Source organism: Blennius ocellaris, assembly GCF_963422515.1.
Source record: "Blennius ocellaris genome assembly, chromosome: 14".
In the NCBI taxonomy this organism is placed as follows: Eukaryota; Metazoa; Chordata; class Actinopteri; order Blenniiformes; family Blenniidae; genus Blennius; species Blennius ocellaris.
Window position 1 is genome coordinate 26155396 of NC_137663.1, and position 13651 is coordinate 26169046.

Consider the following 13651-nt stretch of genomic DNA (forward strand, 5'->3'; position numbering starts at 1 on the left):
TGCATTGGTTTATTCAATGTAATATTCATCCCATGTTCTGCATGTGTCTCTGCAGCTTGTGTGAAATAAATGGGAGTGAAAAGTCCTTGATTTCTGGATATTACGTGAATTCAGTTGTACTTATTTCAATCAAATCTACCTGTGGTGAAAATCCCCATATATGAGTTTTATTAGAGCTTTTCTGTAGTTTCTAAAATCTGCACACAAATTATCAAGCAAGTGAGAAATTCTTTAAAATATATTTTAGTTAAAATAGAGATTTCATTTTATCCATTGAATCTTTGTTCAATTAAATAAAAAAAAAATTTAATCTACGAGGCTGAAAACACCCAACATACAGAATCAATTTGTGTTTCATCCAGCATACATGAACGTTAGAACATTGACAAAATAATTCAACAACAAAATAATCCCAAATTTATTACGTAGAATTTTTGTTTTTGCATTTTTAAACCCGATCGAATTGCAAAGAGAACGTGGACAAATTTGTCATTTAAAGATTAAAATCAATTAAGTCCCACGCTGCGTCCGCCGCCTGTCTGTGCAGACAGGTGCTGATTTTAATGAGCTTTAACTCCGGCTGGCCATAAAGCTGTTATTTATAGAGGCTCGCTGCCTCAGAGTACATAATGTTACTTTAGCGATCGCGCTTTATTGGAACGTCTTGGTCACGGAGGAGCGGCTCGCATGCGCTGATGGCAGAAGGCATTAAAACAAATCTGCTTTTTGTTTTATTTTTTTTCTTCTCGCTGGGCGAGGGTGCAGTGGACGCAGTGCTATTCTGACGCGGGTCAGCGCAGTTGGCACGGATTCCTTTCAAAGGGTCAAGCTGGATCTGTTTCAGAAAGTACGAACTCATGCTCGCCTCCTCCGACACGCTATGGGAGCGTTACTGCCCCCCCACCCCCCCCCCATTCCCACCCCCCCTCCTGCAGGCCAATGCGCTCGAAGGTGTATATCTGGAAACCGTCACTTCTTCTTCTTCTTCCACCACCCCGGGCACTGAAGTGGTGGACGTTCCTGCCCCTCTGGCAGCTTGTGTACAAGCTGTAAGGGTATATGTGCAGGGTGGTGGGGGGGTTGAGGGGGTGGGGGGGGGGGGTATCATCTTGGAAAGCTGCAGGGACTCGGTGGCCATCACAAGTCACACGCATCGTATCACCAACCACCCGGTTGCATAACTGTTCCAGCCGGCCATCGCCGCCGCCGCCGCTGCGGGTTCCAACGCCAGCAGAGTTCTCGAGTTTAAACCGGCCCACCCTTGTTTTAAAAAAAAAAAAAAACACGGCGATTCAATCAATCGGGGCTGCGCAGGGTGAAGGGGACTCCACCGGGGCATGTAAAGTGAGAGGAGAGACCTCACTTGGTGACCTGTGGCCGGGAGGAGGACGGGCAGCAGACAGCTGGGGAACCTGAGAACCGGTGTCACTTCAGGGCAAGGAGAGAGAGAGAGAGAGAGAGAGAGAGGGCGAGAGAGAGGGTGGTGGTGGTGGCGGCGTTTAGATGGTTTATACCGAGGGGTGGGCAATCCTGGTCCCGGAGGGCCGCAGTCCTGCACGTTTTAGATGTTTCCCTGCACAAACACACCTGTTGTCATGGCGACGCTCTGCAGGAAGCTGGACAAGGAGCCACTGGTTGCTGTGTGGATGTGAGGAGACGTGGAAAACGTGCAGGGCTGCGGCCCCCCAGGACCTCGATTGCCCACCCCTGGTTTATACCGAGGAAGCCGAGCGGCTGAAGCTTCGAGGGGGGGGGGGGGGGGCACGTGCTGGGCGGACAGCATGGGGGGGGGGGGTAATAATAGGAGGGACTGGAAAGAGCAGGTGTGAGCCAGTCAGCTGCCGGGGCATCCCACAGACAGCAATGCATGCTGGGATGCCCCCCCCCCACCCCCGGCTCCTGGAACAGAGCCGGTGTTAACGCTCCTATGGATCCCCGGCTGAATACTTAATGAACCTTTTTAATATTTGATACGCGCACAGATTTCCTGTTGCTCCCCGACGGCTCCGGTGTCGCTACCGAACGGCTCGAGGCCGGGCGACTTTTAATTGCACGCAGCTTTTAATTTGGGTCGTGAGCCAACGCACCGGGTGGTCCTGAAACATGAAGCTCAAAGACTGGGAAAGATCTGCGATCTCACCGATACATCACATGTTTGACACCAGGGGTGTCAAACATGTGATTGTTTTTTAAAAAAATGTTTAAAGTATAAATATGAAAAGTGACAGAGGCGGATCTAAAAACACTTAGATTGCCAAAAATGACATTGAAAACTGCCCTCGGTCAGAATTTGACCCCCGACATTAATGCAATCAGTGGAGGTTCACATTAACGCCTTTCACAATAAAACAACGAGTTCAACTTGTGTGAAATGATACTTTAGACACGTAAACTGAAAATAAAATGTCCAGATGATGACAAATTGTTTTAATCCTGAATAAAAATACGATATCCACATACAGGTGAATGAGGGTTTTTTTTTTGTTGCAAATATAATAATATCTGACTTCCTTTAATATGTAAATTTCAGAATAGACTGGCAAATTCTTGCCGTTACAAAAGGATCATAAGAAGGAAAGACTTTGCATTTGTTTAATATGTTATGTTTGACTTGTTGGGCCCCCACAGGTCAGGTTAGTGTGGACGTGGCCCCTCAACTGAAAAGAGTTCGACACCCCTGGTCTAGACCCACTTCAACGTCTACGAACCTCAAAGAAGACAGTTCCTACAATCTATCATAAAGTTATTCTCCGATTGAGGTTTATTCCATTTGAAAAGGCTCAGAATGTTCCACTTTTTGGCCGCTGTTCCGATACTGTTGGTAAAAAGGAGCAGGCGCAGGATGGCGTTGGACCAACGACCTCCGCGGTGCCCGGACGCCACCGATTGCATCGCACGTCTGGAACCTCTGAGAACTGGGTGACAGTCTGGAGGCGTGAGCGCAAAAGCTTTTAATTTACCTTAATTAACCTTTCTGGAACGACTCCTCCTGGGAGAGGACGGCTGACGACTCCAGAAGACGCCTGACGACGCCTGACGACTCCTGAAGACTCCTGAAGACTCCTGAAGACTCCAGAAGACACCTGACGACTCCTGACGACGCCTGAAGACTCCAGAAGACTCCAGAAGACGCCTGACAATGCCTGAAGACTCCTGAAGACGCCTGAAGACGCCTGAAGACGCCTGAAGATGCCTGACGACTCCTGAAGACTCCAGAAGACTCCAGAAGACGCCTGACAACGCCTGAAGACTCCTGAAGACGCCTGACGACTCCTGACGACGCCTGAAGACTCCAGAAGACGCCTGACGACTCCTGACGACGCCTGAAGACTCCAGAAGACGCCTGACGACTCCTGAAGACTCCAGAAGACGCCTGACGACTCCTGACGACGCCTGAAGACTCCAGAAGACTCCAGAAGACTCCAGAAGACGCCTGAAGACGCCTGACGACTCCTGACGACTCCTGACAACGCCTGAAGACTCCTGAAGACTCCTGAAGACGCCTGACGACGCTTGAAGACGCTTGAAGACACCTTACGACTCCTGAAGACGCCTGAAGACTCCAGAAGACGCCTGACGACTCCTGAAGACGCCTGAAGACAGATCGGGGCTGGACCCAGACGAAGAGGAAGTCGGGGTGTCGGGGCGTCTCCGGTTGACTCTCTGACGCTTCATGACGTTTTATTCAAAGACAAAAAAAAAAAACCCCAAAAACTTTTCTTTCATGTCCGTGAACAGTGAACACACTGGAAGAGTCCAAGGAAATGCATACAGAAAACGTCAATATATCAATATGCTGCTGTTTATAAATCACTTTTACTTTGAAAGGTAACGTGTTCGCCCGCCACACCCCTTGAAAATATCTGCTTTTCAATATTCACTTTAACGTACGAGTCAAACTGATGTTTGACAATAAATAAAAGCATCCCAATGATGGTTCTCCACCCAAATACATTTCTGATTAAGTTCATCTTTCAGCACGACTGTTGTAGCATTAGCATTAGCGTTAGCATTAGCAAAGACGCTACAAACACCACAAACTGCTCCAAATAAAGCGACATCGTACCAGAAATATGTCCGAACCTTGTGCCTCCGTCGACCAGCTGCTTTGTGAACCTTAAATAATCTTTAAAGCGTAACTTGTTTAAAATCATTGCGCAGCTTTCGCGTCGTCGCACCGTACATCCGGCTTTATAAGCCCTTCAAAATAAAACCACCTACCGTTTTATAATGTTACTTCCGGGGAACAAGTAACGCCCGTCTAAAGGCACCTTCAAAATAAAACTAGGCTAAGAACTAATGAGCAGTCTGGGGGTTGTTGCGTTTAGTTTTCCATTGTTTGTAGTTTCAGTCATTATGATTTATTTATTATGGTTAATGGATCAGAATTAAAAAGTTCTAGCTTGAGGACAAGCTCCTGCAGGAAACTCAGGAATGATAATGTCAAGCTTATTTCTTCTTTTCGATGCTTCCCAGCTTGACGGGACGTGAATGGAGCTCAAGTCCATCAACTCAGTTTTTTAAAAAGTATATTTCCAGCTTTTCATATAACTCAACTCAACTCAACTTTATTTATAAAGCGCTTTAAGCAGCCGTAGCCGAGACAAAGTGCTGTACATTGAAATAAAAATATAAGAGGCAAAATAAAAACATTAAAACAATCAAAACAATCAGATGCTAAAACAATAAACATAAAAAGTTAAAGCAGTAAAACAGGTTGAAAACCTTAAAGAAAAGGGTAAAAAAAAAAGAGACAAAGAAATAAGCTCTGTTCAAATGTTTCCAATGAATTAACAGCATGTGCAGTGAAAACATGAAGACCTGCGCTGGAAGCCATTGTGTTTGATTCTCCCACGTGGAAAGAACCTATATGAGGATATATGCGCATATATGAAACATATAAGCAGTTTATATGCACAAATATGACAATATATATGCTGCATACATGCGTATATATGCCACATATAGGTAAGTTTAGGTGCATATATGTGAATATACAGGCCATATAGGTCTCCTGTACTGCTTCTTTATGTCCACACACACACACATATATATATATATATATATATATATATATATATATATATATATATATATATATATACTATCATACATTATCAGGGCAATAACTGAGAACTAACTAAAAAACAATTATGCAAGATATAGGTGCATATATGCACACATATATATGTGAATATATGTACCTATATAGGTACCTGTATGCATGTACAGGTGTACACATATATGCACATATAATATAGTAAAACGGCCAATTTTACATATGTCACATATATTAAAAACCTATATCAAAACCTATATTAAAACATATATGTTTATATAGGTTCTTTCCATGTGGGCTCAACCAGCCTTTTTCCATTGGACTTTTATATTTTGGAATCTAGTAATCCAGTACGAATCCGACTTCTAACCTAAACCATAAATATGAAGGTGATATGGAAAATGAAACCCCATGATGATGATGTGGGCGGGGGAGGGGCTGGCCGACCACGGCCAGTCGCCCGAACTCCCCTGGGAGATAAAAGTGAGAACCTGAAAAGTGTGTGATCCTGGGAAGCTGCGGTCCATACTTTCCATAGTGCCAAAGTGGTGGTCCCGGTGGGGGGGTTGGTGTGTGTGTGTATGGGGGGGGGGGGGGACACAGGATCCACTGTGTGACGTACAGACGGCTTCCATACAGCTGTTTGATACGTGAAAGAACACAGGCTCTATGCAACCTTCGCTCCTGACACATGGACCCCTGATCTCTGTGGCATGCCTGGCAAACGCGAAGCTCAGCTTTTTTTGAGTCCCCCCCCCCACCTTCACCCCCCCTCACCCCACCCCCACCCGACCTCCACTCTCGTCACAAACATCGTTACACCTCCCAACACTTGCGAACCCCCCCCCCCCCCCCCACCACCCTCCCCCCTACACCTGCTGTCCAACTGGAGGAGCTATGTATGGGCCAATAGTTGGTGGGGGGCGGCGGTGGGGCGGGGGGGGGGGGGGGGGGGTACGACTGCAAGCGCCCGTCTTGGATGACTTGGATGTAAATGTGTCCCTTTCATAAACTCGGCCCCGACATTCTGGCCAATGGGGCGGCAGCAGGCACTAAAATGGCCAGGCCGGTGACGGCCCCGCCGTCGGCTATATAAACGGCGAGCGCAGCCTTACAAAGTTGGGCGACCCCTATTTCGGCTGTGGTGCACAGGATCTGATCCCAAGGACTGTTACCTCTGTTTGTCTGGTTTGCAGGTAAAGAAATCTGAGGGATGGTTTGTGGCCATGCAGATGGAGCAGACATGGGAAACTTGGAAGGATTTGGACACTTTTTTTTCCTCTCCAAACATTTAAAACTGACAGCTTTGGGTGGTTTTTTAGTTTTTTGTTTTTTTTTTCAGCATCAAAGACTTTTGGAACTTAAATGTCCAAAGGATTCATGCACAGCAGTTCCTGTGTGGTTTGTCACACGTAGTGTAACTGGGACCCAGCAGGGTGAAAATAAGCATTAAGAGATGTCTTTAGCAAAGCAAACGGCTGCAAAGCAGCTGCATTGCCGAGTTCTGGGCATGCGGTCAAAGAGCACTGTCGTCTGCAAAGCGATTGATGTGGACAGGTGTAGGTGGGGGGAGGCTGACCTCCACCCGGTGTCCCGTGATTAGTTAAGACTTTCAAGCTTAACGTTTTTAAAACAAAGGCTTTAATTGATGGGATTATAGGGATAGTTTGAAACCAATTCTGGTTTCTCGCCGAAGTCTTCCTCGGCTATTCCTCCACAGATCAGATTCCATGTGCGTCACTGCATCCCTCCGTTGTTTTTACTTTCTCATGCGGTCAGAGAAAAATGAAAGAAACTTTGATCGGCCAGCATGAATTAGCGTGGAGATCATTGCCGAAGGTTTAACAGGACAACGCGGCTGCAGCTGATCGGGAGTCAGACAGTATGTCTGCATCGGGACGTCTTGCGGAGACACACTGTGAAGTGTTTGATCTCGGTGCAGACGACCAGTTAAAGCTCTGTCAGGCGTGAACATGCTATCTGGACAAGTTAGCCGCCGTATCTGCCAGGAGTCTTTAGGTGTTTTCTTGTATCTGCTGAGAACATAGAGGGTACGCAGTCACATGTGCTGCTGCTATAAATAGCCAGCCAGCAGGCCCTCCTGCCACTGCTCTATTTCAACCTGACACTCGAGACCTTGGAAATTGAGTGACACTTGTTACCAGGATTCCTCTGCTGACACCATTTTAGCTCTGCAGCTGTCCGGTAGAGGTTTCTGTAACTCAGACGGCTCAGGATTCTTGTGGCCGTTCAGATCAGACAGAGATGAAGACTGTTTCCTCAACCCTGTGCTTCCGTGTCTTTGCAGTGTTAGAAAGCAACCATGCCTTTCGGAAACACCCACAACAACTTCAAACTCAACTACAAAGTTGAGGAGGAGTTCCCCGACTTGTCCAAGCACAACAACCACATGGCCAAGATCCTGACCAAGGAGATCTATGGCAAGCTGAGGGACAAGCAGACACCCAGCGGTTATACCCTGGATGACATCATCCAGACTGGTGTCGACAACCCCGGTGAGGCCCGGAAAGACACAACCTCATAGACAAAGAAGTCAGCTTCCAGCAGTGTGAACCTGAAAATCTGAATCCCCGTGGCCCGCCTCTCTTCCTCAGGTCACCCCTTCATCATGACTGTTGGCTGCGTCGCTGGTGATGAGGAGTCCTACGAGGTCTTCAAGGACCTGCTGGACCCCGTCATCTCCGACCGTCATGGTGGATACAAGCCCACCGACAAGCACAAGACCGACCTGAACTTCGAGAACCTGAAGGTATCCGATCCGTTCAAGTTTGTAATCCGTGGTGTGATTGTTGGACTCACTTGGTGCTGAGATGCTGTGACTCTTTCCCCAGGGTGGTGATGACCTGGACCCCAACTACGTTCTGTCCAGCCGTGTCCGTACCGGCCGCAGCATCAAGGGATTGACCCTGCCCCCCCACAACAGCCGTGGCGAGCGCAGACTGATCGAGAAGCTGTCCGTCGAGGGTCAGTGAGCCTCAGTTTGAGCACATTTTGAGCCGTGGCACTTGAAAACCAGGAGATCTAAGTGTTTCATTGTCTCGGCAGCTCTGACCGTCCTGGATGGTGAGTTCAAGGGAAAGTACTACCCCCTGAAGTCCATGACCGATGCCGAGCAGGATCAGCTGATCAATGATCACTTCCTGTTTGACAAGCCCGTGTCCCCCCTGCTGACCTGTGCCGGTATGGCCCGTGACTGGCCCGACGCCAGGGGCATCTGGTGAGTACCACCGGCGATAGGTCGGTGTCGAGCCTGGTGCTACTGCACCACCTCTGGGGTATTAACGCATCCTGAACCATCTCTCCCTTCAGGCACAACGACAACAAGACCTTCTTGGTCTGGGTGAACGAGGAGGATCACCTGCGTGTCATCTCCATGCAGAAGGGAGGCAACATGAGGGAGGTCTTCAAGCGTTTCTGCACCGGCCTGCAGAAGGTACAAGGACCGGGACGAGCCCAGCGACGGCGGTGCGAGCTGCTTCGGCAATCCTCCACTCACCTTCTCTCGTCCTTTGACCCTGCAGATCGAGGAGACCTTCAAGAAGCACAACCACGGCTTCATGTGGAACGAGCATCTCGGCTACATCCTGACCTGCCCCTCCAACCTGGGCACCGGCCTGCGCGGTGGAGTCCACGTCAAGCTGCCCAAGCTGAGCACACACGCCAAGTTCGATGAGATCCTCACCAGGCTGCGCCTGCAGAAGCGTGGCACAGGTATGCGTTCCGTCGGCGTGGCTCCCCCCCCCCCCCTCCGGGATCTTCTCCGAGGCGCGACGTCTAACCGCTGGTTCTTCCCTTTCCCGGGGCTCCTCAGGTGGAGTGGACACCGCCTCCGTCGGCGGCACCTTCGACATCTCCAACGCTGACCGTCTGGGCTCCTCCGAGGTGGAGCAGGTCCAGCTGGTGGTCGACGGCGTCAAGCTCATGGTCGAGATGGAGAAGAAGCTGGAGAAGGGCGAGGCCATCGACAGCATGATCCCCGCCCAGAAATAAAGAGGGACAGTGGGACTTTTTGTGTCGTGACCTTTCATGAGACTCTGCTGACCTCTTTTACTTCCTTCCAGTCCTTTTTTTTCTTCTCCTTTTCTCTATCCTCCGTTCTTTTTCAAGTACAAGTTCTCCAGTGTTGGTTGGTAACATCCTGGGATCAGCCTCCGACGTGGCCTCACCTACTTTTTGTTATAAAAAGTAAGAATTATTGAAGCTGTTCATGCTGCTCAATAAAAAAGTGCCCCAGTAAAAAAAACAAAACGACACGAGTCATTTTGGTCTTTTCATGCTGCAGAAATCAGGAAATGCTTTTTTTGAAAAACTTTGCACTGGGTGGAAACTACAAAATCTCACTTTAAAGATGAGATTTAGTAAAGAAATTAAATAAAATTAGCTATTATTCCTAATTTCTCTGCTGGCTGAGGACATGCTTGAGATCCAGAAGCGACCAGCAGATGGCAGCAACGCCTTAAGTAATGCTGCAATAAAAGGTTGAGACCTTATTGCTGTAGCAGCATTAGCACAAGACATGCATCCTAAATTACAAACAAACATCCATTGAAAAGTTGATTATTTTGTTGGTTATTTCTACACATCTATCCACTGATCATGAAAATCAAGTTACAACAAAGAAAAGAACATCACATTTTCGCATAATGGCTAAAATGATAAAAGAATGAAACTTAAAATGGGGTTATGGAGGTTATATCGGATTAGGAAATCCAAAATATGTTGAAATTTTCTTGTTCGAAATTCGATAGGTTCCATTGTATTCAGGATTTGAAGTTTTCTCTCAAAAAAATTCCGGTTATTCATATTAGAACATGAGAATGAACATTTCATTTCTTTCCCCTCAAACTGAGCTCCATGTGAAGGAACTGGACCAGTTGAGGCTGGCAGAACCAAATAAATAAAAGCCCCCCCCCCCCATCAAAAAAAAAAAGGAAAAAATGCCAACATCAGTGAATTTTATTCATCTTCAGCTCCATATTCTCCTTATATACCACAACCACTCAATCTCAGTACAGTTACAGTTTGCTTCTGAGGGGAGGAATTAAACAGTAGAAGAGAGTAAAATTACTCATACAGGACAAACTGTGTGTGTGTTTGTGGTTTTTTTTTTTTTTTTCTTCTTCAAGTCTCTGTTGCATATAACATCAACCGTTTCCAGTGCATGTTAAATACTGAGCCCCCTCGTGTACTTTGTCCCCCTAATACTGTAACCATCCGCCGACGAGCCGCCGGGCCGGAGCGCCGGCGGCTCCCAGCAGGTATACAAGCATGTACGCAACACTCAAGTCAACAAAAAACTCTTTTCAAGAATTTTTCACAGTAGATTCCACCTTAAGACAAACGTTCATCCATCTTATACTAAGAGTGAGTTGTTTTACACGAAGGTTATTTGCTCTTTTTTTTTTCCGTTTTTGTTTCTTTTTGCCCGCTTTACTTCTCGAACTCCCGCTGAAATGCTCAGCGGACAACCTGATTGCGATCACGAGACAGTGACGTTTAACATTTCTATGGCTTGAATGCGACCCTTGGGGGGGGGGTGGGTGGGTTGGGGCTTTTCGACGACGTCGCGGGTTGTGTGGCGTCGTCGGGGGGGATCGGCGTGGATTCAAGTTTCGAACGGAACCAGACTGCCAAAAGTCCTTGTGCTGGATCTAAAAGACTGACCCGGCTTCTCACACGCCGCGGTACCTTTTTTTTTTTTTATGGCAAAGACGTCCAGAGAACTCGGGACGAGCCTCGCGAGTAAACCAACCCTTCTGGCGACAAGGTGGAGTGACGTCACTGCGTATCGCCCGAGCCCTTCTGGTTAGATTTCGTGAAACGGGGAAGAAGAATCTGGCGTTTAAGTCAAACCTCTCGTGTTTAGAAAAAAAAATACCAAAAAAAACAAAACTTGACTGCGTCTCGCTTCTGATCCTTTGTGTGCATCATGTTTCGTTTTTTTTTTTTTTTGTTAGGTTTTTTTTTTGTTTGTTTTCTTTAAATTATTGTTTCCCCTAAAACTCAAACTCTGAAGTCATGCAGGATTGCAGGTTGGTTTTGTTCCCCATTGTCACTGACAGAAACTGCTTTAATCTAGAATTACTTCCCTTGCTCTAGCTATAAATAAACCTTGAGCTCTAAGATATATACTATATTCATATATTTTATATACAGCCATCAACTGACCGATATAAATCCTGTTTTTTTTTTTAATGATATTATTCTAAAAAATAAATAAAGTACCTGTGCAAATATCCACAAATTGAAGTGTTTCACATTTAAGACATTGGCGCCCTCCAGTGGCTAGTTCTGGGTATTACCTGTACAGGTACACTGGAAGGAGCTGATTCAAGTCAAAGCAAAGTGCATTGAGGTCTATATTACCTAATGCTAATATACACCACAATGAGAAACGTCCAGGGAGAGAGGACGGAGGACGGGGGGACGGGGGGACGGGGGACGGACTCCTGGTGTCCACGGCTTTTTGGTGTCTGCTTCTCACCCAAAGGGGGGGGGGGTGGGGGGGGACGGCTCATACCGGGGGACCCACTCCCTCACCCCCGCCGCACGAAACAGGGCGCACCAAGAGAGGAGTGAGAAGGTGTGGTGAGGAACGAGGGATGAGCATGGACGATAGAAAACAGTGGGGTGGGGCAAGGTGGTGGTGGTGGTTGGGGAGGGGGAGGGTGTATGGTGCTAGGTGTGTGTGTGTGTGTGTGGAGGGGGGGGGGGGGTATGATGAGGGAGGGTGGGTTTCGGGTCACCATGAGCGAAGCCACAACTGAGAGGTTGTTAACAGTAAATCAGCAGCCAAACAACATAAACCTCTGGAGCCGACGGGAACATCACAGTACGGTGATTCACCAGAAACAGGGAGGGAGAACGAAAAGCTTTCTCGCCCTTTTTCTCTCAAGTTTAGGTTTTTTTTTTGTTTTTTTTTACATTAAATATGTACTGTACGAAGGCGCTGGGGGTCGTTCACTGTTAAAAGGCAACTGGACTAACGAGAAGAAAACACCGCCCACACTGCCTCCACCCCCCCGGAACCCCCAACTCATCTATAATAGACAGAGTAGACCAGAAAGTGTGCCACCAGAAGAAGAGGAGGAGGGTGTGTGTGTGTGTGTGAAGGTGAATGTGTAATTGGAGAGGTTTGTTGCTTGGCTGATCCACTTTTTGTCGTGTTCCCACCGAGATGGTGACAGAGGTGAAATCACGTAGCACCAAGAAGAACAAACCAGAAGAGGAACCAGATAAACCAGAAGAACCAGACAAACCAGAAGAACCAGATACACCAGAAGAAGAACCAGACAAACAAGGAGAACCAGACAAACCAGAAGAACCAGATAAACCAGAAGAAGAACCAATAAACCAGAAGAACCAGACAAACCAGAAGAAGAACCAGACAAACCAGACAAACCAGAAGAAGAACCAGACAAACCAGAAGAAGAACCAGACAAACCAGTAGAAGAACCAGACAAACCAGAAGAACCAGACAAACCAGAAGAAGAACCAGACAAACCAGGAGAAGAACCAGACAAACCAGAAGAAGAACCAGACAAACCAGAAGAACCAGATAAACCAGAAGAAGAACCAGATAAACCAGGAGAAGAACCAGACAAGCCAGGAGAAGAACCAGACAAACCAGAAGAACCAGAAGATTAACCAGAAGAATCAGATGAACCAGAAAAAAACAGAAGAACCAGACAAACCTGAAGAATAACCAGACAAACCAGGAGTGAACCAGATAAACCAGGAGAACCAGACAAACCAGGAGAACCAGACAAACCAGAAGAAGAGCCAGACAAACCAGAAGAACCAGACAAACCAGAAAAAGAACCAGACAAACCAGAAGAAGAACCAGATAAACCAGGAGAAGAACCAGACAAACCAGGAGAAGAACCAGACAAACCAGAAGAACCAGAAGATTAACCAGAAGAATCAGATGAACCAGAAAAAAACAGAAGAACCAGACAAACCTGAAGAATAACCAGACAAACCAGGAGATGAACCAGATAAACCAGGAGAACCAGACAAACCAGAAGAACCAGACAAACCAGAAGAAGAGCCAGACAAACCAGAAGAACCAGACAAACCAGAAAAAGAACCAGACAAACCAGAAGAAGAACCAGAAGATTAAGCAGAAGAGGAACCAGAAAAAACAGAAGAACCAGACAAACCAGAAGAAGAACCAGACAAACCAGGAGATGAACCAGATAAACCAGAAGAACCAGAAGTAGAGAGCGCTGCACCAGGAACACAGCAGACTGGTAGTGCCGGGGGGGGGGGGTTGGGGGGGGTTTGATGACCACTGGCGGGTCTCAACAGTCTGTTCAGAAGAGGTTCTAGTGCCGGCGAGCTGTGTCTGCCGTGTCCTCGGTGCAGAACTCTGACAAGACGGGAGAAGAAAGAAACCCAAACGAGTGTTTGACGGACTTTGAATCCAGCCAATCAGAGAGCAGCAGATCTGTCCTGGTCTGTCCTGTCCGCCCTGTCCCCCCCGGAGGAGGACTGGACGCTACCAGACCAGCATGAAGGGAAATCACACCTTCACTTCAAAGGGATCTGGGCACGCCAAGAAAAACAACC

General features: G+C 47.3%; 1 protein-coding gene across 1 annotated transcript; it reads left to right on the top strand.

Annotated features, from left to right (window-relative positions):
- The first annotated feature begins 6102 nt into the window (after positions 1 to 6102).
- Positions 6103 to 9328, top strand: ckma (creatine kinase, muscle a). Its single transcript, XM_080509096.1, has 8 exons — positions 6103 to 6255; positions 7368 to 7575; positions 7675 to 7829; positions 7912 to 8044; positions 8126 to 8297; positions 8390 to 8513; positions 8602 to 8791; positions 8892 to 9328. Exons 2-8 carry the CDS (start codon positions 7383 to 7385, stop codon positions 9068 to 9070), a joined length of 1146 nt encoding a protein of 381 aa, XP_080365222.1. The 5' UTR covers positions 6103 to 6255; positions 7368 to 7382; the 3' UTR covers positions 9071 to 9328.
- The last annotated feature ends 4323 nt before the right edge of the window (positions 9329 to 13651 follow it).

Bases quoted from the DNA above. Each gene is read 5' to 3' on its own strand.
- ckma (XM_080509096.1), top strand. From the start codon at position 7,383: ATGCCTTTCGGAAACACCCACAACAACTTCAAACTCAACTACAAAGTT. The intron at 7,830-7,911 runs GTATCCGATCCG...CTCTTTCCCCAG, and splicing joins TGAACTTCGAGAACCTGAAG to GGTGGTGATGACCTGGACCC. The intron at 8,298-8,389 runs GTGAGTACCACC...CTCTCCCTTCAG, and splicing joins CCCGACGCCAGGGGCATCTG to GCACAACGACAACAAGACCT.